The following is a 26,635-nucleotide window of genomic DNA, read 5'->3' as shown; positions in this document are numbered from 1 at the left end:
GCGCCAATCCGAAGCAGCAGCCAGGAGCTTCCTCTGGTTCTTCTCATGTGGCTGCAGGGTCCCAAGTACTTGGGTCGTCTTCTGCTGCTTTCCCAGACCATAGCATAGAGCTGGATTGGAAGTGGAGCTGTTTGAATTTGAACCGGCACCCGTATGGGATGCTGGCACTGTAGGCAGTGGCTTTACCCGCTATGCCACAGTGCCAACCCTGATGATTCTGTTTTATAGGGAATATATTGAACATAACTACTGCAAATAATGAGAACTAAGTATAACTAGCAGATGGTCACAGAATCCAATAAATGATAATGCAGAGATTTGAATAAAACTTGTTTGAGAGCTCACACTTCTGGGTGTTAAACTGCCTTTATTAAAATCAACTATTAAAACAAAGGAAGAGGGACTGGTGCTTTGGGGTAGTAAGTTAAGCCTCTGTCCACAACATCGGCATTCCATTTGGGTTCGTGTTCGGCTGCTTTTCTGAGCTAGTTCTCTGCTAATAGTCTGGGAAGACTGTGGAGGATGGCTCAAGTGCTTGGCCCCTGCACCCATGTAGGAGACCTGGAAGAAGCTCCTGGCTCCAGGCTTCAGATTGGCCCAGCTTGGCCGTTGCAGCCATTTGGGAAGTGAACGAGCAGATGGAAGACCTCTGTCTGCCTCTCAAATAAATAAAAAAAAAAAAATCAACTATTTAACTACCTTTATTAGGAAATATCAAAATGTAATAAAACAAGTAGGATATCTTTAAGTCTTAAGTCCAGTTAATTTGTTTCTTTCTTTTTTTTTTTTTTTTTTTTAAGATTTGATTTATTTATTTGAAAGACTGAGTTACAGAGAGAGGTTGAGCCAGAGAGAGAGGTCTTCTATCCGCTGGTTCACTCCCTAGATGGCTGCAACGGCCAGAGCTGCGCCAATCTGAAGCCAGGAGTCAGGAGCTTCTTTTGGGTCTCCCATGTGGGTGCAGGGGCCCAAGGACTTGGGACATCTTCCACTGCTTTCCCAGACCATAGCAGAGAACTGGATTGGAAGAGGAGCAGCCGGGACTAGAACCGGTGCCCATATGGCCAGGGCTTTAACCTGCTGCGCCACAGCGCCAGCCCCAAGTCTAGTTAATTTGATTATTAGGTTTGACTAATGGTGATGTTAAAGTACTTGATGAAGAATTTTGTAAGAAAATAAAGTTAATAATAATTGACTCATTTACTACTTCTAGAGTCTTACGGGGCTTTTGGTATGCATACATGATAGTTTTACTTGTCCCACATGTTCTTATACCATTTTTTCCCCCTATTTCTCCTCCTCTTGCCTTGTTCTAAAGATGCTAGCCATTAAATTTTGGCTACTCTTCTGTTTTAATCGTCACTTAAAGACAGTTTTAAATTTATAATTTTTGTTAGAACGTGTCAATACTCTTGATGTAATACTCTTCTCCAACTCATTTTGAAACTGTTTACCCTCTCATTAATATTTTTCATTCAGTCAGTATTTTCTTCTCTTTCAACTGTATTTAACTTAATAGATATAACTGAAAATGAGTTCTTTGAGCACCATACAGTACCAATGAAATGTTGGCTGCATTAATGTAATTACAGAAGATGTATGTCGTATTTCAAAATAATATTGTTTTCCGTGTTTAATTTTGAAATTTCTCTACCTAAATGAAAAAAATACCTGAGGAAAGTGTAGCTCTTTTGCAAAAGCAAAGGGATGTGATCATGGACAAGTTATTGTAGGGAAGTACAGGAAAAGATTACATATGGGTAAGTATAAAAGTGAAGGACTGATTGGATGTAATTGAACTGCAAGGAACACTTATGTTGCAAGTTAATCATTGTCCTTTAATATATACTACCATGAAGGTCCATAGTAAACATAGTTTTCAATCCTTGTTTTGTAGGGTAAAAACTCAGTTGATGGAAATGAAGAGAATGCAGGTAAATTTCCCTATTCTAGTTTTGAAGAATATGTATTTATATTTCTGTTTTAATTGATATTAAAAATAAAATGTCTTTTTTATAGGTATGAGAAAGAAAAGAGGAAGGGAAGATGAATCATATAATATTTCAGAGATAATGTCCAAAGAGGTAAAATGGGGGAGAGCACATAACATTTGATGTTGAGTCTAGTTTTGATTCTGAACTACCTGAAATATGTAAAGATTGCTTTTACTTGGCTTTTTACTCTGTTTTAAATATTTTGCTTTCAAGTGTTTATGTGAAGAATTTGGTTAATATTGAGAGTATTTTTAAAAAAATCTACCCGGAATATAAAACATAGATCTATAGGTAAGAGTTGTTTCATTTTTGAAAGGATCATTAAATAACCTTTTTAATTAATATTGTCATCATAATAAATATGTTTTTCCACTTATGTCATTTGCAAAAGTTTGAAGCAATCAATATTCAATAGACTTATCTGAAACTAATATGAAAAAAGGATTTTATTTTCAGGATATACTGGTTTTCTTATTCAGATTACAGAAGTAACAGTAATAACTTTTCCAAACATGTAAACACCTAGTGGACTTCTGTAGCATTGTATCAGGAACTCTCAGTAGCAAAAAAAGGGCAGTGCCTTTTAGTTGTGGGAACAGCGTATGTGAAAGCATAGAGCTTAGAGTTAACATTTTGAGTGGGTGGGAGGTGGAGGGGATGTTACTTGATCATAGCAGAGAAGTACTTTAGGGAAGAAGATTGTTGTCATTCCTAATTAGAAAAATGGCCCATTTTTTATATATATATACACACACACACACACACACACACATATATATATTATTATTTGACAGATAGAGTTAGACAATGGAGAGACAGAGATAAAGGTCTTCCTTCCGTTGGTTCACCCCACAAATGGCCGCTACGGTCGGCGCTACACCGATCTGAAGCCAGGAGCCAGGTGCTTTCTCCTGGTCTCACATGTGGGTGCAGGGGCCCAAGCACCTGGGCCATCCTCCACTGCCTTCCCGGGCCACAGCAGAGAGCTGGACTGGAAGAGGAGCAACCAGGGCTAGAACCTGGTGCTCATATGGGATGCCGGCGCCGCAGGTGGAGGATTAGCCAAGTGAGCTACGGTGCCGGCCTCGGCCCATTTTTATATATATATATATATATATATATTTTAAAGGTTTTATTTTATTTTATTTGAGAGGTAGAGTTACAGACAGTGAGGAGAGGCAGAGAGAGAGATCTTCCATCTGCTGGTTCACTCCCCAATTGCCCACAATGGCGAGAGCTATGCTGATCCAAAGCCAGGAGCCAGGAACTTCTTCCTCGTCTCCCACGTGGGTGCAGGGGCCCAAGGACTTGGGACATCTTCCACTGCTCTCCTAGGGCCATAGCAGAGAGCTGGATTGGAAGAGGAGCAGCGGAGACTAGAACCGGTGCCCATATGGGATGCAGGCGCTTAAGGCCAGGGCTTTAACCCACTGCGCCACAGTGCCGGCCCCTCGGCCCATTATATTTTTATCTGAACTTCAAGATCTATATATTTTCATAAAGTATAAAATATTATAATACTTTTCTTTACTCTGGAGATATACTCTGATACTACTTTTTCATTTAAAAGTAATGGTCAAGAGCCAGTAAAATTGATTGTGATTATGGTATCCACTCAACTTGTAGTGTGAAAAACACTGTTAGTCTACTTATTAAATTTAAATGGACGAGCTCCATTAGCCCAGAACCAGTCAGAAACTCTGAAGTAATTAGGCAACTAAATTGGATGCTATTGAGAGGATATGAAGGGATGAACAAGCTCCTTTTTTTTATTTTTTAAGATTTCTTTGTATACATATTATTTGACAGAAAGAGAGTAAGAGACAGAGAGGTCTTATATCTGCTTGTTCACTCCCCAAATGCGAGAGCTATCATCTGCTGCCTCTCAGGAGCATTAGCAGAAAGTTTGGTGGTTAGCACAGAGTAGTCAGGATTTGAATCAGATACTCAGGGAATGTGGGCATCCCATGTGGAAACTTACCCTGCTGTGCCACAATTCTTTACCCAAAGAACTTTGAACTCAGCTATGATATGTATAAAAATTTGCATCTAGGAAGAGACTTGAGGGTTGATAGTTTAATCATTTAAAGATGGAGGGATTGGTGCTGGTGCTGTGGCATAGTAGGCTAAGCCTCTGCCTGCAGCTCTGGCATCCCATATGGTCACTGGTTCATGTACCAGCTGCTCCTTTTCTGATCCAGCTCTCTTCTCTGGCCTGGAAAGGCAGTGAAAGATGGCCCCAGTGCTTGGGCTCCTGCACCTGCCTCTTAAATAAATAAATAAATCTTGTACAGGAAAATTGTAAGGTAGAAGAGGAGTGTTCTAGGAAGAGATAATAGTATTGGTTACATAATCAAGAGTTAAGAGAGACTGACAAGTTCTCAAAACTTAGAAGAATTTGCACTTGGCTTCAGTTAGTAGGCTAAGTGGAAGAGTGGTAAAAGGTGAAACTAGAAGTTAAGTATAGTCAAGAGGTTGAGGCTATCATATGAAGAGCAGAGTGCTATTGAAAGATTCTATGCAGATTTGCATTTTGTAAATCAGCTGGTTATTGGTTAAAATCTGCAGTAAAACTGGTAGTTATTTGTACATTTTGTTACTTCCTTTTCTCCTTATCTAACCAAATCTTTTCTTTGAAGTTTAACACAAACCTTACTTGCTTACTAAAGAATCTTAAGATTCTTATGAGTAAGCTATATGGATTACCTAATTTGATATTGTATTGTGGTGAACCTTGCTTCTCCAGAATCATCCTTCTGTATTTTGAACCATTCCCTCTTTACTAGATCTTTCTTTATCTTTGAATTAATAAATACATCATGCTTTTTAATCTGAAGTTCTAGATAATTGCCGTTTTCTTTTCTTTATACCCAGGCTTACTAAAAGAATAGTCTATACGTATTTCATTATTCACAGTGTAGTTTGAGAAATTCACATCTGCCTTTCTGAATTTGCATCTGAAATCCTTTTAGCTTTATAGTTTGAATGTTTCCATAATACTTTAACATTAAAAAAAAAGATTTATTTTTATTTGAAAGGCAGAGTTAGAGAGACGGAGAGATAAAGAGAGCTCTTCCATCTGCTGGTTCACTTCCTAGATGGCCACAAAGGGAGTCAGGAGTCAGGAGCTTCTTCCTGGTCTCCCATGAGGCTGCAGGTGCCAAGTACTTGGGCCCATACTCCACTGCTCTCTCAGGCACACTAGCAGGGAGTTGAATCAGAAGTGGGGCAGCCAGGACTCGAACTGGAGCCCATTTGGGATGCCAGTATCTCAGGTGGCAGCTTTACTCACTGCATCACAATGCTGGCCCCTCCATAATGCTTTCAATCTACATATGACTTATACAACATGTGTATGTGTGTGTGTCAGCCACTTATGTTTTCTGTCAGTTTTCTATGAATTTTTTATATATATTTTTTTACATTCCACAAGGGTTTTATACATTTTTTTCATTAGCATAATAATTGCATATGTATGGGATACTCATGATAGTTCAAGGTAATTTTTACTAATTATGATTAGCATTACTCTCTCTCTCTCTATATATATATATGTATATATATATACATATATAGATTTGCTTTTAAAGATTTATTTATTTATTTGAAATTCAAAGTTACAGAAAGAGAGGGAGAGACAGAGAGATCTTCCATATGCTAGTTCACTTTCCAGATGGCTGCAACAGATAGGACTAAGCCAGGCCGAAGCTGGGAGGCTCATCCAGGTCTCACGTGGGTGACTGGGGCCCAAATACTTGGACCATCTTCTGATGCTTTTTTAGGTCATTAGCTGTGAACTGGATTGGAAGTGGAGCGGTTGGGACACAGACACCTCATATGGGATGTGGGTGTTGCAGGAGGTAGCCTTACCTGCTACACCACAATGCTGGCTCCTCCTTATCATTTTTGTTTAGATGCTTTGAGCTGCTATCTTTAAGTTTTTCATTAAAATATATAACAGATGATTATGAACTACAGTTATCCCACTGTGCTACAGAGCACTAGCACATATTCCTTCTGCGCCTTAAATTTCATATATTCTTAAAGTATCTTGATTATTTCATCCCCTGTGTTTTCTGTGTACCACTATTCTCTGCTTGACATGAACCCCACCTCTGTCTTTAAAGATTAAGCTCCATGGCAACTTTTCAGATAATCTGATGTTAACAATACATGGCTAAGTCATCAAATGACATTCAGGTCTTATTTATACCTTTAGCATCTAGTAGGTACCACAAAATCATAGCACTTTATTCTGTGTTTCCTAGTTATATGTCTTAGCCTCTTACCCAGGGTTTAAAACTCAGGTGTTTATCTACAGAGGTTTAATGTATACTGAAGCAGGGTCAGGAAACCTGTATGTAAATAGCCTGATACTAAACATTTTCAGCTTTTGAGTACTTTCACAAAGCTGCCACGGACAAATGGCAAACGTGCCTGACTTTGCTCATTTTAACTTTATTTACAAAAACAAGCTGCCAGCTGGAGTTTGTCTACAGGATGTTGCTTGCTGACTAGAGGATTGTTATTATGTGTGAATTACTGTTCACAGTTTCATATTTTAAACAAAGAATAGCTAGAAAATCCAGGTGTTTAAGCAAACATTCCAAGATTTAATGTAGCTAGTTTATTTAGAATTTTATCAGACTATCAGCCAGAAATGTCTGCATGTTTAATTCTTCCTAAGGACCACCAGTTTGATATGTGTATTTTAATTACCTTGAACACCTTTATCCCTACTTCCAAAAATAAAATTAGCATAGAATAAATGTTTATTGAGTAAATAAATAAATGAACCTCATACATTATTGTTTTTGTTTTCTCAATCTTGTAGGAAATTTTGTCTGTGGCTAAAAAAAGTAAAAAGGAGAATGAGGTAAGAGATTTATAGTAGAAAATTAAATTTAGGAATCCATTTGCTTATTGATCACTAGTCCCTTTTATTTTAGTCATCAGGGTATGTTTTGTTTACCATGTATCTCCTTTTTTTTGCTGTTTTAAAAACATTTATCTACTTCTTTCTTACCTTAATCTTCCTTTTTAAAATTTTTTTTGTTTATTTGAGAGGTAAACAGAACAGGCTCCCATCCACTGGTTTATTGCCCAAATGCCCCAATTATAACGGTAACTAGGAGCCAAGAACTCAATCCAGGTCTGTCTACATGTGTGATGGGGATCTAATAAATGAAGCCAGCATCACCACCTTTCAGGGTGTGCACCAGCAGGAAACTGAAGTCAACAGCTGGAGTCTGGTATTGAACCCAGGAACTCTGATATGGGATGGAGGCATCTTAACCAATGTTTTAACCACTAGGCCAGATGCCTTCTCCAGTATTGCTTCTTAAATTTCAACTTGAGATGTTCTATTGCATATCCTTTAATACTGGCTGTGCTCCTGTTTCCAGCTTCCTGCTGTTGTGCACCCTGAGATGTAGTAGGTGATGACTTAAGTGATTGGGTCCCTGCAATATTTGTGGGAAACTAGGATTGAGTTCTGGCTCCTGCCTTTGCACTGGCCCAGCTCTGGCTATTATGGGCGTTTGAGTAGTGAACCAGTGGATGGGAGACCTGTCTGTCTCTCTTTCAAATAAATAAATAAAAATATTTAAAAATGTTGAATAAAAGATTTTCTTCAGTTCTGTTTGGGAAGGTTTGAATATAATAGCGTTTTGTATCAGACTTCTAACCAAGTTTTTTTCTTTATAGGATGAAAGTTCCTCTACTAACCTCTGTGTAGAAGATCTTCAAAAAAACAAAGATTCCAATAGTATAATTAAAAGTAGACTGTCTCAAACTGTTAGGCAGAATACGAAATTCTTTTTTGACCCAGATCGAAAATGTAATGGACAGCCAGTACCCTTTCAGCAACCAAAGCACTTCACAGGGGGAGTGATGCGTTGGTACCAAGTAGAAGGCATGGAATGGCTTAGGGTAATGAATTATTTTTAATACAATGTGTTGGTTACTTTCTATAATAACCTAGTAATGTAATATACCACAGCTTGAGTTGTCCCTTCATTTTACTATTACATATGAAACCATTATTTGTGTGTAGATACATATTTTTAATTGATTTACCCTTAATAAATTTTTAAAGGTAAAAATTAACATGTTAAGGACTTGATAAGGATTTGATAAAGGACTTTGGAGAAGTCTTGTGATCATTTATGGTATGAAAATGGTAGTCTCAACATGACTGTTGATTTGGGATATGATTTTTAAAAAGAAATAAGCTATTGCTAAGTTAGTAGGTATCATTATTAGTATTTAAATACAATGTATATTATTTTGTCCAGATGCTTTGGGAAAATGGAATTAATGGCATTTTAGCAGATGAAATGGGATTGGGAAAGACAGTTCAGTGCATTGCTACAATTGCATTGATGATTCAGAGAGGAGTACCTGGACCTTTTCTTGTCTGTGGGCCTTTGTCTACACTTCCTAACTGGATGGCTGAGTTCAAAAGATTTACACCAGAAGTAAGACATATTTCCTTATGTTAAATATATTATTTCACATGTTTTATAGTTTATTTGTTGTTAGAGGAATTGTATCCTTTCTACTATATACTTATTTCTGTATAAACATTGTGTCTAACTTGATTTTTCTTTTTCTTTTAAAAAGATTTATTTACTTATTTGAAAAGCAGAGTTCCAAAGGGAGAGGGAGAGACAGAGAGAGAGAGATTTCCCATCCGCTGATTTGCTCTCCAGATGGCTGCAATGGCCAGGGCTGAACACTGTGGAGCCAGGAGCCAGGAGCTTCTTCCAAGTCTCTCACATGGGTGGCAGGGCCCAAGCACTTGGGCCATTTTCTGCTGCTTTTCCCAGGCCATCAGCAGGGAGCTGGATTGGAAGTGGAGCAGCCGGAATGTGAACTGTAACTCATTTGGGATGCCTGCATTGCAGGCTGTGGCTTTACCTGCTGTGCCACAATGCCAGCCCCCTGATGTGACGCTTCACTCGGAGCAATATCTTATTTTAAATTTATATGGAGGGCCGGTGCTGCAGCTCACTAGGCTAATCCTCTGCCTGCAGCACCAGCACTCCGGGTTCTAGTTCCGGTCGGGGCGCCGGATTCTGTCCCGTTGCCCCTCTTCCAGGCCAGCTCTCTGCTGTGGCCAGGGAGTGCAGTGGAGGATGGCCCAAGTCCTTGGGCCCTGTACCCCATGGGAGACCAGGATAAGTACCTGGCTCCTGCCATCGGATCAGCACGGTGTGCCGGCCACAGCGCGCCGGCCACAGCGCGCCGGCCACGGCAGCCATTGGAGGGTGAACCAATGGCAAAGGAAGACCTTTCTCTCTGTCTCTCTCTCACTGTGCACTCTGCCTGTCAAAAAAAAAAAAAAAATTTATATGGAGTAGGTATTGGTAATCTCAGACATCTTGCCTAAAATGTCCCTGAGTGATTTTAGTCTATTGAATAGTTTGATTCACCTAAGACAGATCTGGGTATAATTTTCTTTATTTAGTTTTTATTCAGAGAGATAGACAGATAGACAAAGTTCCCCTGTGCTGGTTTATTCCCCAAATACCTATAATGACTGTGGCTTGACCTACACTGCAGGATGGTAGGGACCCAACCACTTGAGTCATCACTTGCTACTAGAAGCTAGAATTAAGAGGAGAACCAAGATTTGAACCCAAGTACTCTGGTGTTGGACACAGGTATCCCAACCAGTATCTTAACCTTGCCCCAATTTAAAAGAAATACTGTTTATTCCCCTGGTGTTTCCCCCCCATATGTATGTCTTCAAATCTGCATCCTTACCTTATGAGAAGTATATATTCTAGAAATAACTTCCCTGTGTTTCTCTTTTACTTGCTTATTTTTGTGATTAAAAAAAAAAAAAAAATTGAGAGGCAGAGAGACAGACAGCTCCTCTTCATTGGTTTATTCTCCAAATGCCCACAACAGCTGGGATCCTGCCAGGCCAAACACTGGAACTGGGTCATTACAGGTTTTCCATGTGAGTACCAGGAACTAAACGACATTACCTGCTAGCCTCTAGAGTGTGCATTAGCTGCAAGCTGGAATCAGAAGCAGAGCCAGTACTCACATCCAGGCACTCCAGTAGGCAGTGGGCATTCTGCCCCGCCAAGCAGTGCTGCCAAATGCCTATCCCTTTGGTTTAAAAACAAAATTCTCCTGGGGCCGGCACTGTGGTGTATTGGGTAAAGCTGCCATCTGCAGTGCTGGCATCCCATATGAGTGCCAGTTTGAGTCCTGGTTGCTCCACTTCCCATCCTGCTCTCTGCTATGGCCTAAGAAAGCAGTATAAGATGGCCCAAGTCCTTGGGCCCCTGCAACCATGTGGGAGACCTGGAGGAAGCTCCTGGCTCCTGGCTCCTGGCTTTGGATTGGTGCAACTCCGGCCATTGCAGTGACCAGCAGATGGAAGACCTCTCTCTTTCTCTTCCTCTCCTAAATCACTCTGTGTAATTCTGCTTTCAAATAAAAAAATAAATCTTTAAAAAAAGTTCATGGAAATGGAGTTAAAAGATAAGTTCTTCTGTATGAGTTCAGTGGTTTGTTATACTTGCTTATTTTATTATAGAGAGCTAGAACAGAAATTGACTTTTTGTCTCAGAAAAGAATTTATTTCTAATTAATTGATGTTTCTATTTTGTTCTAAATTAACAAAATCTTTTAGGTTCCTACTATGTTATATCATGGAACCCAGCAGGAACGTCGAAAACTGGTAAGGAATATTAACAAACGGAATGGGACACTGCAGATTCATCCAGTGGTAATCACATCATTTGAAATAGCCATGAGAGACCGAAATGCACTACAGGTACAGACAATTGATCTAAGAGTCTATACTTTGCATTTTTCTTAATTTGTACTATTTTCTCACTATCCAGTAGCATTTGATTATTTCTTTTTCTTCTTGTTTATGTAATTAGATTGTATTGTGCATATTGCCCTAGAAATTGGAGGCTGTTGTTAACAGAAAAATTGGGATGAAGGCTGTAAATTCTAAGTAAGATTAATGCTCCTGGAATTTCACTTGTGGCCCTCATATTTTTAGTTCAGTTGTGACTATTTTTTTTTTAAATTTTCATTGTTTGAAAGGAAAAGGTAGAGATCTTTCATCTGCTGATTAACTCCCCAAATGCCTGTGGTAGGTGGGGTTAGGCTAGGGCCAAGCCAGGAGCTGGAACCCCATCTGGGTCTCATGTTGGTGGAAGGGAGCCAAGCACTTGAACCATCATTTGTTGTTTTCCCAGGAGTATTAGCAAGAAGCTGAATTGGAAGCAGGGGAAGCTGGGACTTGAACCAGTGCTGCAGTATGGGATATGGATGTCCCAAGCAGCTACTTAACTGTTGCTTCATGATGCTTGCCCTGATCCTAGTTTTTTAAATGTTAGAATCAAACACAGCTCTAATCTGTGAAAATATTATTTTTTTTTTATTTTATTTTTTTTTTGACAGGCAGAGTGGACAGTGAGAGAGAGAGACAGAGAGAAAGGTCTTCCTTTGCCATTGGTTCACCCTCCAATGGCCGCCGCGGCCGCCGCGCTGCAGCCGGCGCACCGCGCTGATCCAATGGCAGGAGCCAGGAGCCAGGTGCTTATCCTGGTCTCCCATGGGGTGCAGGGCCCAAGCACCGGGGCCATCCTCCACTGCACTCCGGCCACAGCAGAGAGCTGGCCTGGAAGAGGGGCAACGGGACAGAATCCGGCGCCCCAACCGGGACTAGAACCCGGTGTGCCGGCACCGCTAGGCGGAGGATTAGCCTAGTGAGCCACGGCGCCGGCCTTATCTGTGAAAATATTATAGATATGTTTCTGACATGTACTTCAAGTACATGGAATTTACTTATTCTTTTAAATTTTTTTATTTTTATTATTTGTTTGAAAGGCAGAAACGGACAGACACCAGCACAGAGAGATCTTCCATCTGCTGGTTTATTTTCCAAATGGCTATAACAGCCAAGGGTGGGATCAGGCTGAAGCCAGGAGCTGGCAACTCCATTTGAGTCTCTTAATGTGGGTGGTATCTTCTGCTACCTTCCAGGGTGTTCATTAATAGGAAGCTAGATTGGAAGCAGAGCCAGGACTTAAATCCAGGCACTTTGAAATGGGCTGTGAGTGTCCCAAGTTGTAAATCCTGTTTTAATCAAATAAGAGAATATTTGAAAACAAGTGATTTTTTTAGATTGTGTCCTGGACTATAGGAAAATATTTCCTCTTTTTTTCTTGCTCCTCTAACACAAGTAGAATATTGCTCTTTTTTCTCTCATTGCTTCTGTTCCTTTTCTTGTGTTTTGAACTTCATCCTCACTATTCTACTTATTTCACAGGTAATTAGCACTGCTTTGTTTTTCCTGCTCTGATTCTATGTGAGTCAGATTCTATAGTAAGTGCAATCCCCTTAGATTTTTTTTTTTTTGCTTAACTGAAACGAAAGTAACTCCAGTAATGAGTTTAACATAAAATCAAAACAATACTATATATGTAAAGTAATTAAGGTTTGTATGGTCATGAAGAGTTATTTGTCAGATTTTGCATATGCTGCTAAAACTTTGGAACATGATATATAGAAGTCTTTTCTTGTCACTCCCCCTCTTCGTGGAGGAACGACACAGGACCCTGCGCTGTTCTTTTGTCTGCTCGGCCCTCCCTGGGTTTGCTGCTGGTTCTTCCCGGGTTGGCTACCATCCCTCCACCTCCGTGGAGGGGCGGGCCCCCTGCCACCTTCCCCACTTCCGCAGGGGAGCGGCACACCGCTGGCCGGCTCTCTCGGGGGCTGCACAGGTGTTCCTTCAGATAGATGTTCCCCTTAGATGTTCCTGGTGCATGTTGTCTCTCTCCTCCTTTATAGTCCTCTTCCACCAATCCCAACTCTGCTACCCACACGCCGAGTACGCTGCTCTCCTCCAATCAGGAGCAGCTCCTACAGCTTGTCAAGTTGGTGAGAGGCAGCTGGGTAGAAGCTGTTGGCTCCTCTCCCAGCGCCATATTGTGGGACAGCAGATGCATAGAATAAGTCTTAGTTCCAGTAACTTAGTTTAGTCCGAGTTGCTCCCCACATTTTCTCTGGCGTTTAACAAAAATTTCTGAATATGTATGGAGTCAAATGTATCAAAACTATTTCTTTACTGTAAAAGTAAATCAGTTTCAGAAAGAATATTGTACAGAAAGGTATAAAAGCACCTTTCATTCTGAGAATTACTGCTTTTGTATTAAAACTACTTTTACGTATAGCAATTTCTATATGTAGGATCACACTATGAATGCTCTTGGGTCACTCCAGTTTTCTACTCAGGAATATAACATTAGACTTCTGAAATAGCTCATCTTGTTTGTCAGTTCCATTTGCTAGTGGCTAGAATTTTTCCACTTCTCTTTTTCACTGATTCTGTGTTTTTTTTTTTTTTTTTTTTTTTTTTTTGATAGGCAGAGTGGACAGTGAGAGAGAGAGACAGAGAGAGAAAGGTCTTCCTTTGCTGTTGGTTCACCCTCCAATGGCCGCCGCTGCAGCCGGCGCACCGCGCTGATCCGATGGCAGGAGCCAGGATCCAGGTGCTTTTCCTGGTCTCCCATGGGGTGCAGGGCCCAAGCACCTGGGCCATCCTCCACTGCACTCCCGGGCCACAGCAGAGAGCTGGCCTGGAAGAGGGGCAACCGGGACAGAATCCGGTGCCCCGACCGGGACTAGAACCCGGTGTGCCGGCGCCGCAAGGTGGAGGATTAGCCTATTGAGCCACGGCGCCGGCTTGATTCTGTGTTATTAATTCCAAGATCTTAGTTAGAGAGTGATGGGTGTGGAATTCCAGAGCTCCTGTTTGTGACAGAAATATGAGAGCCTATTACTAATTTGTTTTTCAGATTCCTTATCATTTCTGTTTCCTTCATTGTTCTCTTTTAATTACTTATTTATAAAGAATGTTTTATATATTATCTGGCATTGTTCAATAGGTGTTAGTGGTGAGAGACTTTTCAGGTTTTCTAAGTTTTGCATATTGCTTGAAAAATAAGTATCTTTGAAGTCACTTTAAACAGTTAATGTTTTTCCATTTTGTTAAGAGTGTACTGTGCAAAGAGTATGAAATGATGTCTTCCCCTACTTTGCCAGTCTAATATTCCAGGATACCTATATTGATAGTTTGGTATTTTTATTTCCAGAAATATTGCATATTTCTGTATTTTTATACAGTAAATTAGATAAATTATAAGTCTGAGCAAGATAAAAGAGAAAGCAAAGATATTAACGATGAGAATGAATATATTTTTTCATGAGGATTTTATGAAAGTGATTGGATGACTTTGTGAAAATATAAATTGCTAAAATTGATGTTTGAAGACAGGGAAAACCTAAACAAGCTAATAACTAAAAAATTGAGAACAGCATATTGAAAATAGTGTCGATCTGAGATGTAGGCCTTAAGAATAAAGATTCTGGGGTGGGCATTGTGTCATAGTGGATTAAGCTGCCACTTGGGTTACTCACATCCCACATTGGAGTGCCAGTTCCAGTCCCTGGTACTCTCCTTCCGAACCAGCTTCTTGCTGATGCATCCTAGGAGGCAGCACGCCCAAGTGTTTGAGCCTCTGCCACCCACATGGGAGACCTGGATGAGTTTTGGGTTGTTGGCCTGGTTCAAGTCTGGCTATTGGAGGCATAAGTGGAGTGAACCAGTAGATGGGAGCTCATGTGCTCACACTTTCTGACTGCACTACTCTTTCAAGTAGATCAAAATAAATAAATAATCATTTAATTAATTTTGTAAAAGAGATTCCAATGCTATTTAATATTTCAGAATTTATGTTACTAGTGAAAGCTTTCAATTACTTTTTTAGAAATTTAGTATAACACTGATAGCAAAACTTGGCTGGAGTAGGAATTTAGCATAACACTTAAGTCACCCTGACCCACATTACAGAGCCTGGGTTTGATTTCCAATTCTAATATCTGACTGTAGCTTCCTGCCAGTGCAGACTCTGGAAGGCATTGGTGATGGCTCAAACAATTGGATTCCTGCTACCCATGTGGGAGACATGGATTATCTTGTTCTTTCTCTCTCTCTCCATCAAAAACAAGAAAAACCACTTTTTATAAGAAGACTAGAAAGGAAAGTTATGAACTGTTCTGACTTAAAGACATAATAGCAGGTGGACATCAAATACTAATTCATGACCTGCTGAGGTCTGTTCCAAGAACACAAATATAAATCATTTAAAGAGTCCATTAATTATCCCCTTAGTAGCTCAAAGGAAAACATGCTTATCTCTGTAGATAACGGCATTGGATAAAACTTAACATTTATCCCTCTTAAAAGAGAACTTTGATTTTTAGATTTGCTATTCAGAAAAATTATTAGATCATTATTTTAAAATTTTTCCCTTGATTCATTTTCTAGCATTGCTATTGGAAATACTTAATAGTAGATGAAGGACACAGGATTAAGAATATGAACTGCCGCCTAATAAGGGAGTTAAAACGGTTCAATGCTGATAATAAACTTCTTTTGACTGGTACACCCTTGCAAAACAATTTATCAGAACTTTGGTCATTGCTAAACTTTTTGTTGCCAGATGTATTTGATGACTTAAAAAGGTAGGTAAGCCAGTTTTTAACTTTTATATATGTATTAAACCTCAAAATCTGTACTCATAGTTAAAATTAATCCTTTCTTCTAGGTAGCTGATAAATTTTTATTAAGTTCTTGAAGTGTTTGAGGGTTCATCTCAAAAGTTCATGGAAAAACAGAATTAAAAGAAATTTTTTTTGGCACAAAAAATTTTTGAAATATGTGCATAGTTTTTTCATAGTGTCCATTTTTCCATGAACTTTGTGGAGATCCCTCACATATGCATGTTGTTCTTGTGACACAGATTGTGTGAGAGAAGATAAGTAAGAATATTTAAAACTTATTTGCATTTATTAAAGAAAAACTTTTAAATGTTATCTTAAAATGTTTTTATGAGACTTTTTTTTAGTTTTCAAAGTTTTAAGCACAAATAAAATGCCCCCCCTTTTTTTTAACTTTTATTTAATGAATATAAATTTTCAATGTACAGTTTATGGATTACAGTGGCTTCCCCCCATAACTTCCCTCCCACCCGCAACCCTCCCATCTCCCGCTCCCTCTCCCCTTCCATTCACATCAAGATTCATTTTCAATTCTTTATATACAGAAGATCAATTTAGTATATATTAATTAAGATTTCAACAGTTTGCACCCACACAGAAAAACAAAGTGAAAAATACTGTTTGAGTACTAGTTATAACATTAAATCACAATGTACAGCACATTAAGTACAGAGATCCTACATGAGGAACAAGTACACAGTGACTCCTGTTGTTGACTTAAGAAATTGACACTCTTGTTTATTGGCAGCAGTAATCACCCTAGGCTCTTGTCATGAGTTTCCAAGGCTATGGAAGCCTTTTGAGTTCACCGACTCCAATCTTTTTTGGACAAGGTCATAGTCAAAGTGGAAGTTCTCTCCTCCCTTCAGAGAAAGGGACCTCCTTCTTTGATGACCTGTTCTTTCCACTGGGATCTCACTCGCAGAGATCTTTCATTTAGGTTTTTTTTTTTTTTTTTTTTTTTTTTTTGCCAGAGTGTCTTGGCTTTCCATGCCTGAAATACTCTCATGGGCTTTTCAGCTGGATCTGCATGCCTTAAGGGCTGATTCTGAGGCCAGAGTGCTGTTTAGGACATCCACCATTCTGAATCTGCTGTGTATCCCGCTTCCCATGTTGGATCGTTCTCTCCCTTTTTTTTTATTCCATCGCTTAGTATTTTCAGACACTAGTCTTGTTTCTGTGATCCTTTGACTCTTAGTGCTATCATTATGATCAGTTGTGAACTGAAATTGATCACTTGGATGGACTAGTGAGATGGCATTGGTACATGCCACCTTGATGGGATTGAATTGGAATCCCCTGGTATGTTTCTAACTCTAAAATTTTGCCCCCCTTTTTTAAAATTATTTACTATTTTGAAAGTCACAGAAGACTTTTTTTTCTCTTTGTAGAACACTTTCAGGTGGATTTTAAAAACTTTATCTTTACAAATCAACCCAGGGACATAAGGTATGCATACAACTAGTTAGTAGAACCAAAATTTGAATTTTTTTTTTTTTTTTTTTGACAACAGAGTGGACAGTGAGAGAGAGAGAGACAGAGAGAAAGGTCTTCCTTTGCCATTGGTTCACCCTCCAATGGCCGCCGCGGCTGGCGCACCGCGCTGATCCAATGGCAGGAGCCAGGTGTTTCTCCTGGTCTCCCATGGGGTGCAGGGCCCAAGCTTTTGGGCCATCCTCCACTGCACTCCCGGGATACAGCAGAGAGCTGGCCTGGAAGAGGGGCAACCGGGACAGAATCCGGCGCCCCGACCGGGACTAGAACCCGGTGTGCCGGTGCCGCAAGGCAGAGGATTAGCCTAGTGAGCTGCGGCGCCGGCCCAAAATTTGAAAATTTTTAAAATTTTAGCCTAGAACTTTTATTCTAGAAACTGTTTGAATCTAGCTTATGTTCTAGGAACCAAAAAATCACAAGTAGTTTTCAGGAAATAATTAATATCCTCAGAGTGAAAGAGCAGATAGTTCTAATGTAATTAAGATGGAACTACAAGAAAAGCTAGTCTGAATAATTCATTCATGTTTATTTTGACATCAGTGAAGGAGGAAAGCTAATTGAATATGGAGAAATAATTTTCAATGTTTTATTTTACAAATATTCCAAATCTGGGTATCAAGTACTGGCCTAAGGCCTAGGCTGTCTTTAACTCTGGACACTTTTTGAAGCACAGGATTTCTGGGTTTACAGAGACCTAACGAGTTGAGGTTGAAGCTGAGATTATGAATTTTTAGAACATGTTTCAAGTCGTTTAAGTTTGGGATTATCCAATTTATATATTGTATAAATGTTATTAGCATGTTTCATAATTGGATTTACTGGCTGTAGTGTCACCTAGAATGTATTATGAATACCTGCATACTTAAACTAAATTACTCATTTTAATGAATTTTTATACTGGAAAGAATTAAGGATTATTGTTTCAAATTTATACCTGTAGAGATGGAACACATGGCCTTACACTTTTAGAAATAGATTTTTGCTTATAATAGTTTTAAAAATATTAAATAAAATATTTACATTAATCTTTATTTGATTTTCGTACTATTATAATATTAATGTAAATTAGAAACTATCTCCCTTAAGATCACAAATTGAATTGTGGTTCAAAAATAGCAATAATTTTATTTTTATCATTTGAATGTGATCTTTTCCACTGTAATTAACACTACATTTGAGGATATGTTAGAATATTCATACTTCATAATAAAGAGTATGAAATTCTAAAATGCATTGTTTTAATATAATGGAATTTTTGATAGATTAACTCGTAACTTTTCTCTTCCAGCTTTGAGTCTTGGTTTGACATCACTAGTTTGTCTGAAACTGCTGAAGATATTATTGCTAAAGAAAGAGAACAGAATGTATTGCATATGCTGCACCAGGTTTTGACCATTTTCTTACTATGCTTCCTTTATGCACATAGAATCTAAAGAAAGTTCTTGAAACTGCCTTTCCAACCCTTATTAGTAGAGAATTAGAAAATAAGGGCTCTCTTCAAATTTAAATTACTCTTCTTTTTTTTTTTTTTAAGGTTTTATTTATTTGTTTGAGAGGTAGAGTTATAGATAGAGAGACTGAGAGAAAGATCTTCCATCCACTGGTTTACTCCCTAAATGGCTGCAAGGGCCGGAGCTGGGCTGATCAGGAGCTGGGAGTTTCCTCAACGGAAGAGGAGCATATGGGACTGGAACCAGCGTCCATATGGAAGGCTGGTCCCACAGGCATAGGCTTAGCCTACTACCCTGCAGCGCCTGCCCCCAATTTTTTTTTTCGTAAACCATTGTAATATTCTCTTTATCTGGTATAGTTTCTCTATGCCTCTGGGTATTTAGAGTACAGATCCCTGAAAGTGAGCTTTACTACTTTCTCTCCCCCCTACCCCCCCATATATATGTAATTACTGTATGTAAAACACTTGCCAACTCATATTGAAACCTAAGTTCATAGAGTATAAATAAGTTTAAGTGTTTGTTTAGGCCTAAACAATTTAATATTACAATGTTTAATCACTTTTGTATTCTATTTAAAAATGTGATATCACTTGTAATCACAAAGAGTACCTTTACTCCTGACTTAGAACTTATCTGTAGGTTGATTGGTTTTCCATTAGTCTAAAATCATTTGAAAAATTGTGGTTGTAATTGAAAACTATCACTGTGACATTGAAATAATTTTTTCTTTCTGCTTTTTAAATTACTCCAGATATATTCTTAGAGTATTTGAGTGACTAATAAATTGTGAAGTGCTGTGGATAAATGTAATGGATTTATCATGTGCTGCTGTGGTCTAGGAAAATTTCAAGGAGATAATATTTTAATCTCATTTCTTCACACTTGATAGTTATTTATATAGGAATTAAGGAGAAAGGGTAAAGGGTATGTGAGAACAATATTGCCAAAAAAAGAGGAATGTTTAATATTCATACTTGTTCATTTTAGATTCTAACACCTTTCTTATTGAGAAGACTGAAATCTGATGTTGCCCTTGAAGTTCCTCCTAAACGAGAAGTAGTTGTTTATGCACCACTTTCAAAGAAACAAGAGGTCTTTTATACTGCCATTGTGAACCGCACCATTGCAAATATGTTTGGGACCAGTGAGGTACTGTGTGGGTTTGATATAAACTGTAAATAAGCTTTGGGGTATAAACTTTCATGCTTGATTTGAGTCTTAAGACTCCTAACTTACTTTCAGGATTTGTGTGTTAATTTTGACTTATGGTTGAAGAGGCCAGTAGCAGAAGTTATTTCCTAGTCTACTTCAAAAAATTTGTGGAAAACTAGAATTAAAAGATAAGTTTATGTTGTAAAATTTTTGAAATCCATATTTTACTTGCTTTGTAGTCACTTGTAATGCTTGTTAAAAATGTAGATTCTAATCCCAGGTTCACCCTAATTATGCTGATTGTTGATGGATTTTAAAAAGCTCATTGTCAGTTGAGAGTAACTGAACAAAGGGCTTGCCAAATAGATGGACTCCTTTAAATAAGCAAATCTTTTGCAATAAGATTTTTTTAAAATTCTTTTTAAAGATTTATTTATTTATTTGAAAGGCAAAGTTACAGAGAGGCAGAGAGAGAGAGAGGTCTTCTTCCTGCTGATTCATTCCCCAGATTGCTGCAGTGGCTGGAGCTGCGCCAATTGGAAGCCAGGAGTCAGGAGCTTCTGCCAGGTCTCCCACGCAGCTGTAGCGGCCTAAGGACTTGCCCTTCCTCCATTGCTCTCTCAGGCCACAGTAGAGCTGGATTGGAAGTGGATCAGCTGGGACTCAAACCTGCGCCCACATGGGATGCTGGTACTGCAGGCTGTAGCTTTACCACTGTGCTATAGCACCGACCCTGCAAGAGGGTATTGATAGCTAAATAGATTTGTAGAATGTGAGTTCAAAATGGTTTTATACATCATGAATTTTTCTCTGTTGATGTAGATAGATACTTAGTGTTACTTTGAGATGCTGTTAATTGATGTTAAGGCAAATTTAATGTAACGTTTGCCTTTGGCTGTAGATTATGGATTCCTGATATTTTACTTTTGGGAATTAACTTGATGAGTGATTTTCTTTCTTTAAATCTTAAAAAAATAATTTTGTTCATAAAACTATTAACTTCAGGATATAGCTTTTTAAACAGATAGCCCTTTAATTTGTTCTCTTTTAGAAAGAAACAATTGAGCTAAGTCCTACTGGACGACCAAAACGACGAACTAGAAAATCAATAAATTACAGCAACATAGATGATTTCCCAAATGAATTGGAAAAATTGATCAGTCAAATTCAGCCAGAGGTGGACCGAGAAAGGTGTGATTTTAAAAATAAGTTTGTTTTTTTTAGACTGTTTGTTTTTTGTTTTTAACATTTCTCATTTTCGTGCATTACATGTTTTTGATAGAACTGTTGTGGAAGTGAATGTCCCGCTAGAATCTGAAGTTAATCTGAAGCTACAAAATATAATGATGTTACTTCGTAAATGCTGTAATCATCCATATTTGATTGAGTACCCTATAGATCCTGTTACACAAGAATTTAAGGTGAATATAATTTAATTTATTTTTTGGATTTCTGCAACTTTTGTATTGAAAGAAAGTATAATATTTTGTTTGGCTTGATTATTATTTAAAAATAAATGTTGTGCTATTTTCCATAGAAAGGTTATGATCCTTAAGGTAAACTAAAGACAGACTGCTCTCTCCAAATTTAGAGAACTTTTTATTTTTTGACAGGCAGTGTTAGACAGTAAGAGAGAGGGAAACAGAGAGAAAGGTCTTCCTTCTGTTGGTGTCCCCCCCCACCCCCCCAGTTGGCTGCTATGGCTGGCATGCTGTGCCGATCCAAAGCCAGGAGCCAGGTGCTTCCTCCTGGTCTCCCATGCGGGTGCAGGCGCCCAAGGACCTGGGCCATCCTCCACTGCCTTCCCTGGCCACAGCAGAGTGCAGGACTGGAAGAGGAGCAACCAGGACAGAATCCAGAGCCCCAACCGGGACTAGAACTCCGGGTGCCAGTGCCACAGGCGGAGGATTAGCCAAGTGAGCCGCGGCGGCGGCCAAATTTAGAGAACTTTAACAGAGTTAAAATGGTGGTCACTCTGTGCATTGTAATTATCTGATAGCTAAGAATAAATTGTCTGAAATTTTGTAAAACTATTGATTTCTACTCTCATTTTATGTGTTATTTTAGAGGTAGTTGTCATTGGTGTCATTCTTTCCTATTAGCATTTACCTTGTTACAGTCGTACCTGTCTGCTCTGCTCATTGCTTCATTCTCAACAAGTAGCCATAGAAGAAAGCCCAAAAGTTGATACTGAGTTGTGGACTTTTTGGGTGAAAAGAATTGAAATTGCTTTCTACAGTAGTTGATAAGAAGATGGCATAGTTGGTTTCTCATTGCTGGCAGTATGATATTTTGACCTGGATAATGTTTTTTAGTTAAATAATGTCTGTGCACTGTAAAACATTTAGCAGCATCCCTAGTCTCTGGGTGCTAGTACTATTTACCATCCTCAGTGACTGCAAAATGTTCTCTAGGGGTAGAGGGCAAGATTGACCCAATCTGAGAACTACTGCTTTACACTATTTGAAATACCTGTGAAAAAGATGGACTAAGAAGGTCATTTCTAAGTTATAGTGACTCATTTATCATTGAAAATTGAGCTAAATTTTATCCTTACAAAGTAAGTAGTTGGTAATTAGAGTGATGTTTTCATTTTCTTTTTTCTTTTTTTTAACCACTTTTAAGATTGATGAAGAATTGGTAACAAATTCTGGGAAGTTCTTAATTTTGGATCGAATGCTTCCGGAACTACAAAAAAGAGGTCACAAGGTGGTATTTTTGATTGGAATGTTTTTATTATTTTATTTATTTCTTAATGGTCAGTATAGATAATAATACGCATTTAAATTTCAGGTGCTGCTTTTTTCCCAAATGACAAGGATGTTGGACATTTTGATGGATTACTGCCATCTTAGAAATTTTAACTTTAGCAGACTTGATGGGTCTATGTCTTACTCCGAGAGAGAAAAAAATGTAAGAGTACATACAAATCAAAATCTTACTCTTTTCTTGATTTCTGAAGTAATATTCAAAATAAATGGAAAAATTTGATGAGCTAGAAATAACAGAAAACTCTGGCAAAATCAAAATAAGCATTTTGATAAAGTCAATGTTTGATTCTCATGTATCACTATAAATGTATCTTACAGCATAACCTTATGTAATAATATACTATTTAGCCAACACTTTGAAAATATTAGGATAACAAGAAAATTTTTCCCTCTGACCTTTTGCCCTAACTTCCTAGCATTTTTATTTCGAAAATTTCAAATATATTGCAAGTTGAAATAATTTTACTTAAACAGTGTAAACCCACCTAGAATTTGCCATTAGCTTTTTTTAAATATAAAGATTTATTTATTTGAAAGGAAGTGTAACAGAGAAAGAGATTATCCATCTGTGGGTTAACGTCCCAAGAGGCTGCAACAGTCAGATCTGGGCTAGGCTGAAGCCAGGAGCCAGGAGTTACATCTATCCAGGTCTCCCACCTGGGTAACAGGTTCTAAGCACTTGGATTAGTGTCTACTACCATCCCAGGTACATTACTGGGAAGCTGGATTGGAAGTAGAGCAGCCCGCCCTTCAATAAGGGATGCTGATGTCTCAATAAGCAGCTTAACCTGCTGTGCCACGCAGTGCCAGCCCCCTTCCTGTTAACATTTGATTGTACTTTTTAATTAAATACCTTGATACAGCATCAGTCCATTGCTATATCCATTCTACATTCCATCCTCTGTTTCTGGTGCATTTCAAAATAAATTGTAGGTGATGCTTTTCTCTCTAATGGATTCAGCATATTTTTTTTTTGTTTTCAGAGTGGGATTTAGTCATCCTGTATAAGCAAAATATACTTTAGTTGAGTTTTGTCCAAGCTTGTCTCGGGATATAAAATATTGCCTTTAGCCCAGGAAATTTTCTGGGTTCCTTTCTGATCAGTCCACCCTTTGTATCTGCCTCATCTTGGCAACCACTGGAGATTTTCTTTGTGTCCTTTTTTATTTATTTATTTTTTGGTATTTAAATATCTTTGTGGTGTGTAGTTTTTTAAAAATTAAAATCTCAATAAAATCTGTGTTTGGAAAATAATGTTAACATGAGTAGAGGTTTTATTAAGATAATTATTCAATAGATTTAAATGATCAGCTTGGCCTCCCTTGAATCAGCCTTTAATGGTTAATTAACAGCAATATCCCCTCGATCTTGTTGGTTAAGTTAATTTCTTAATTTGTTTTTTCATCTTTTTGCTTTTAGATGCACAGCTTTAACACAGATCCTGATGTGTTTATCTTCTTAGTGAGTACGAGAGCTGGTGGTTTGGGTATTAATTTAACTGCAGCAGATACAGTTATCATTTATGATAGTGATTGGGTGAGTTGGAAGTATTATCAATATGCTGATTATGTTTTCATTCTTAATTTTTAAACTTTCCCAGTACAGGTTGAAGTTTCATTTATATCTTGGAAATTATCTTTTCAGTTAAGGATCACTTAATCAAGTTTGTTACATAAAAAAACTTGAAATGTTTCCTTTGGAATATTTAATTTTTTTAACAATTGTCAATGATAATGAAGTTTAAGTTGAGTTTCATGCAACATTTTCAAATTTTTAATTGCATCATAAATTTTGACTTCACTTAGATTATGAGGTTAACTTAATTTTAATCTAAGACTGATAAATGTTATTTTCCTGTTTAACTTCCAAGAACCCGCAGTCTGATCTTCAGGCCCAGGATAGATGTCATAGAATTGGTCAAACAAAGCCAGTTGTTGTATATCGCCTTGTTACAGCAAATACTATTGATCAGAAAATTGTGGAAAGAGCAGCTGCTAAAAGAAAATTGGAAAAGTTGATCATCCACAAAAGTAAGGAACATTTAAGTCATGCTTTTTTCCTTCAGTTATCCATTGTGTGCTATAACATGTGCAGGTGCAGCTTGACATGAAGAGATTTAAATAAGCAGTGAGGAATTTGGAGCTGCTCAGAACCTTAAACTAAGGTGGTGATCATAGACATGAAAGAACATTAATGTGTGTTTAGATGAGGAACAGAAGGACAGAAAATGAGGTCGAGGATAATTTTTAAGACATGGTATTCTAAACTGTCGGGAATTTGGTATGCTATTAATGATTAGGCCTGATATTTGCCTGCCTAAAGCTTTAAGGAAACTTTAATGCTCTTCTTGTAAGTTGAATATATTAAATATTAGAATATAAACATGGTATTGAAGAAGTGCTGTAAGAATTTACTTTGTGAAGTCCTCTGTTTCATAGAATATTTCACTACAGTGTATCTTTAGTCTAGGACACAGTGTTTTACAAACTGTTTTCTCATTAGAAAAGATTCTCGGAAGGAAGGGAATTGAAGTAGATTGGTGTGTTCTGTTCTCTGAAATTCCTAGGATAAGTTCTACTTTCATTTATTCAACATAATACTGTGTTTGGATTAATGGGTTGGTGGCTACCTGAAGGAAAGTTGAAAGTTGAAGTTTATCTTTTTGAGTTGTCAAGCCTAGAGAAATTGGAGCAGCATAGTAATGGTGATGTTAAATCACTGTGAATTTATTTTATGCTGCTTTTTTGCTTGCAGAAACTTTCTCCAGAGTACTTGTTTTTGAGGGAAAAGTGAATTAGGTTTTCAATAAAACTAACTTGGCTAGATGGAACATTGAGATTGTAGTTGTGATTTTTGTTGGGGAAGTGAGTTTCATCCTAATATTGTGTGTCAACTAAAATTCAAATTAAACTGATGAAATCAATTATATTTTGTTTAAATACTGAGTATACTTTAAAGTGTAGATAAGCTTTATCTATGATTTTGTTTTCCTGAATTCTATTTTTTAGTATTTTAAGGGATTAATTTTATAAAAAAATTTGAAGGACCTTTTAAAAATTTCAACAATTTTTATTAAGTATCAAATGAAGATATATATAGTAAAATGTACAACTCCTGAATATGCAGCTTGCTAAATTGTGTTAAATACACATTCATATAACTCCTCCAGATCAAAAGGAGACATACCTTTTCTAGTCATTCTCTGTGTTCCCTCGACTCTCTCCAGAAGGCTACCACTATTTTGATTTCTGTCATATAGATTTTTTTTAACCATTCAATTGTTTGCATGTATTTTTATGTATGACTATTTTTGTATTCCTTTGTTTCTGGATATTGTTTTGTTTGCTGAATATTTTATCCATTTTTCCGTTGATGGATATTTGAAGTATCTTCAGATTGTGACTATTGTGAATAAGCTGTTGGTGTGTGTATCTATGTGGACAATAATGCATTTGTTTGGCCTTGATGTGGGGTGTGGGGCCTATGTGTATCAAACTTTTTCCTAAGTTAATATCCCATTTTACATCCTACCAGCCAAATCTGAGAGTTTCAGTTGTTCTTCCTAACCAACACTTGGGGTCTTGTTTTGTCTTTTTAATGTAAGCCATTGGCTTATAATGTATCCTATTATAATTTTAAAAGGAATTCTAATATTTTGAAATTGTTTTTCTAGATCATTTCAAAGGTGGTCAATCTGGATTAAATCAATCTAAGAATTTCTTAGATCCCAAAGAATTAATGGAGCTTTTAAAATCTAGAGATTATGAAAGGTAAGGTTTCTTAATTTTAGAAAAATATCATTCATATTTTTGATTTATTCATATAGACTTGAATATTTTGGTTTCCATAGGGAAGTAAAAGGATCAAGAGAGAGAGTCATTAGTGATAAAGATCTCGAGTTGTTACTAGATCGAAGTGATCTCATTGGTAAGTATCTCTTGTGTTTTCTTCTTAATAGAAACTGAACATGAAACATGCAAAAATAGAATAGTTTAATGAATGAATGAATCCCTTGTACAATTCATTCACCCATAGTAGTTCACAACATGTAGCCAGTTTTCTTTTGTTGTTATTTCTCTTTTGTTGTAGCCTTTTTTTTTTAATATTTATTTTATTTATTTGAAAGACAAAGTTATAGAGAGAGGTAGTACAGAGAGAGATCTTTCAT

At 37.7% G+C, this 26,635-nt stretch overlaps 1 protein-coding gene across 1 annotated transcript in view; it reads left to right on the top strand.

Annotated features, from left to right (window-relative positions):
- The window catches only part of HELLS (helicase, lymphoid specific), a 44,196-nt gene that overhangs the window by 13,260 nt on the left and 4,301 nt on the right, over nt 1-26,635 (top strand). Inside the window, exons 5-21 of the mRNA XM_002718520.6 lie at nt 1,898-1,934; nt 2,020-2,084; nt 6,829-6,870; nt 7,701-7,925; nt 8,291-8,473; nt 10,648-10,791; nt 15,364-15,560; nt 18,379-18,475; nt 19,532-19,693; nt 20,748-20,887; nt 20,979-21,117; nt 22,322-22,405; nt 22,490-22,609; nt 23,887-24,003; nt 24,338-24,497; nt 26,141-26,237; nt 26,318-26,394. Coding sequence (XP_002718566.3) covers nt 1,898-1,934; nt 2,020-2,084; nt 6,829-6,870; nt 7,701-7,925; nt 8,291-8,473; nt 10,648-10,791; nt 15,364-15,560; nt 18,379-18,475; nt 19,532-19,693; nt 20,748-20,887; nt 20,979-21,117; nt 22,322-22,405; nt 22,490-22,609; nt 23,887-24,003; nt 24,338-24,497; nt 26,141-26,237; nt 26,318-26,394 — 2,086 coding nt within the window. The remainder of the gene's footprint in view (nt 1-1,897; nt 1,935-2,019; nt 2,085-6,828; nt 6,871-7,700; nt 7,926-8,290; nt 8,474-10,647; nt 10,792-15,363; nt 15,561-18,378; nt 18,476-19,531; nt 19,694-20,747; nt 20,888-20,978; nt 21,118-22,321; nt 22,406-22,489; nt 22,610-23,886; nt 24,004-24,337; nt 24,498-26,140; nt 26,238-26,317; nt 26,395-26,635) is intronic.

The sequence above is a fragment of the Oryctolagus cuniculus genome, chromosome 15 (assembly GCF_051225735.1).
Source record: "Oryctolagus cuniculus isolate XC-2025 breed Fujian yellow rabbit chromosome 15, ASM5122573v1, whole genome shotgun sequence".
NCBI lineage: Eukaryota > Metazoa > Chordata > Mammalia > Lagomorpha > Leporidae > Oryctolagus > Oryctolagus cuniculus.
Note: the sequence above shows the minus strand (reverse complement) of the source record. Positions and strands in the feature narration are given on the sequence as shown.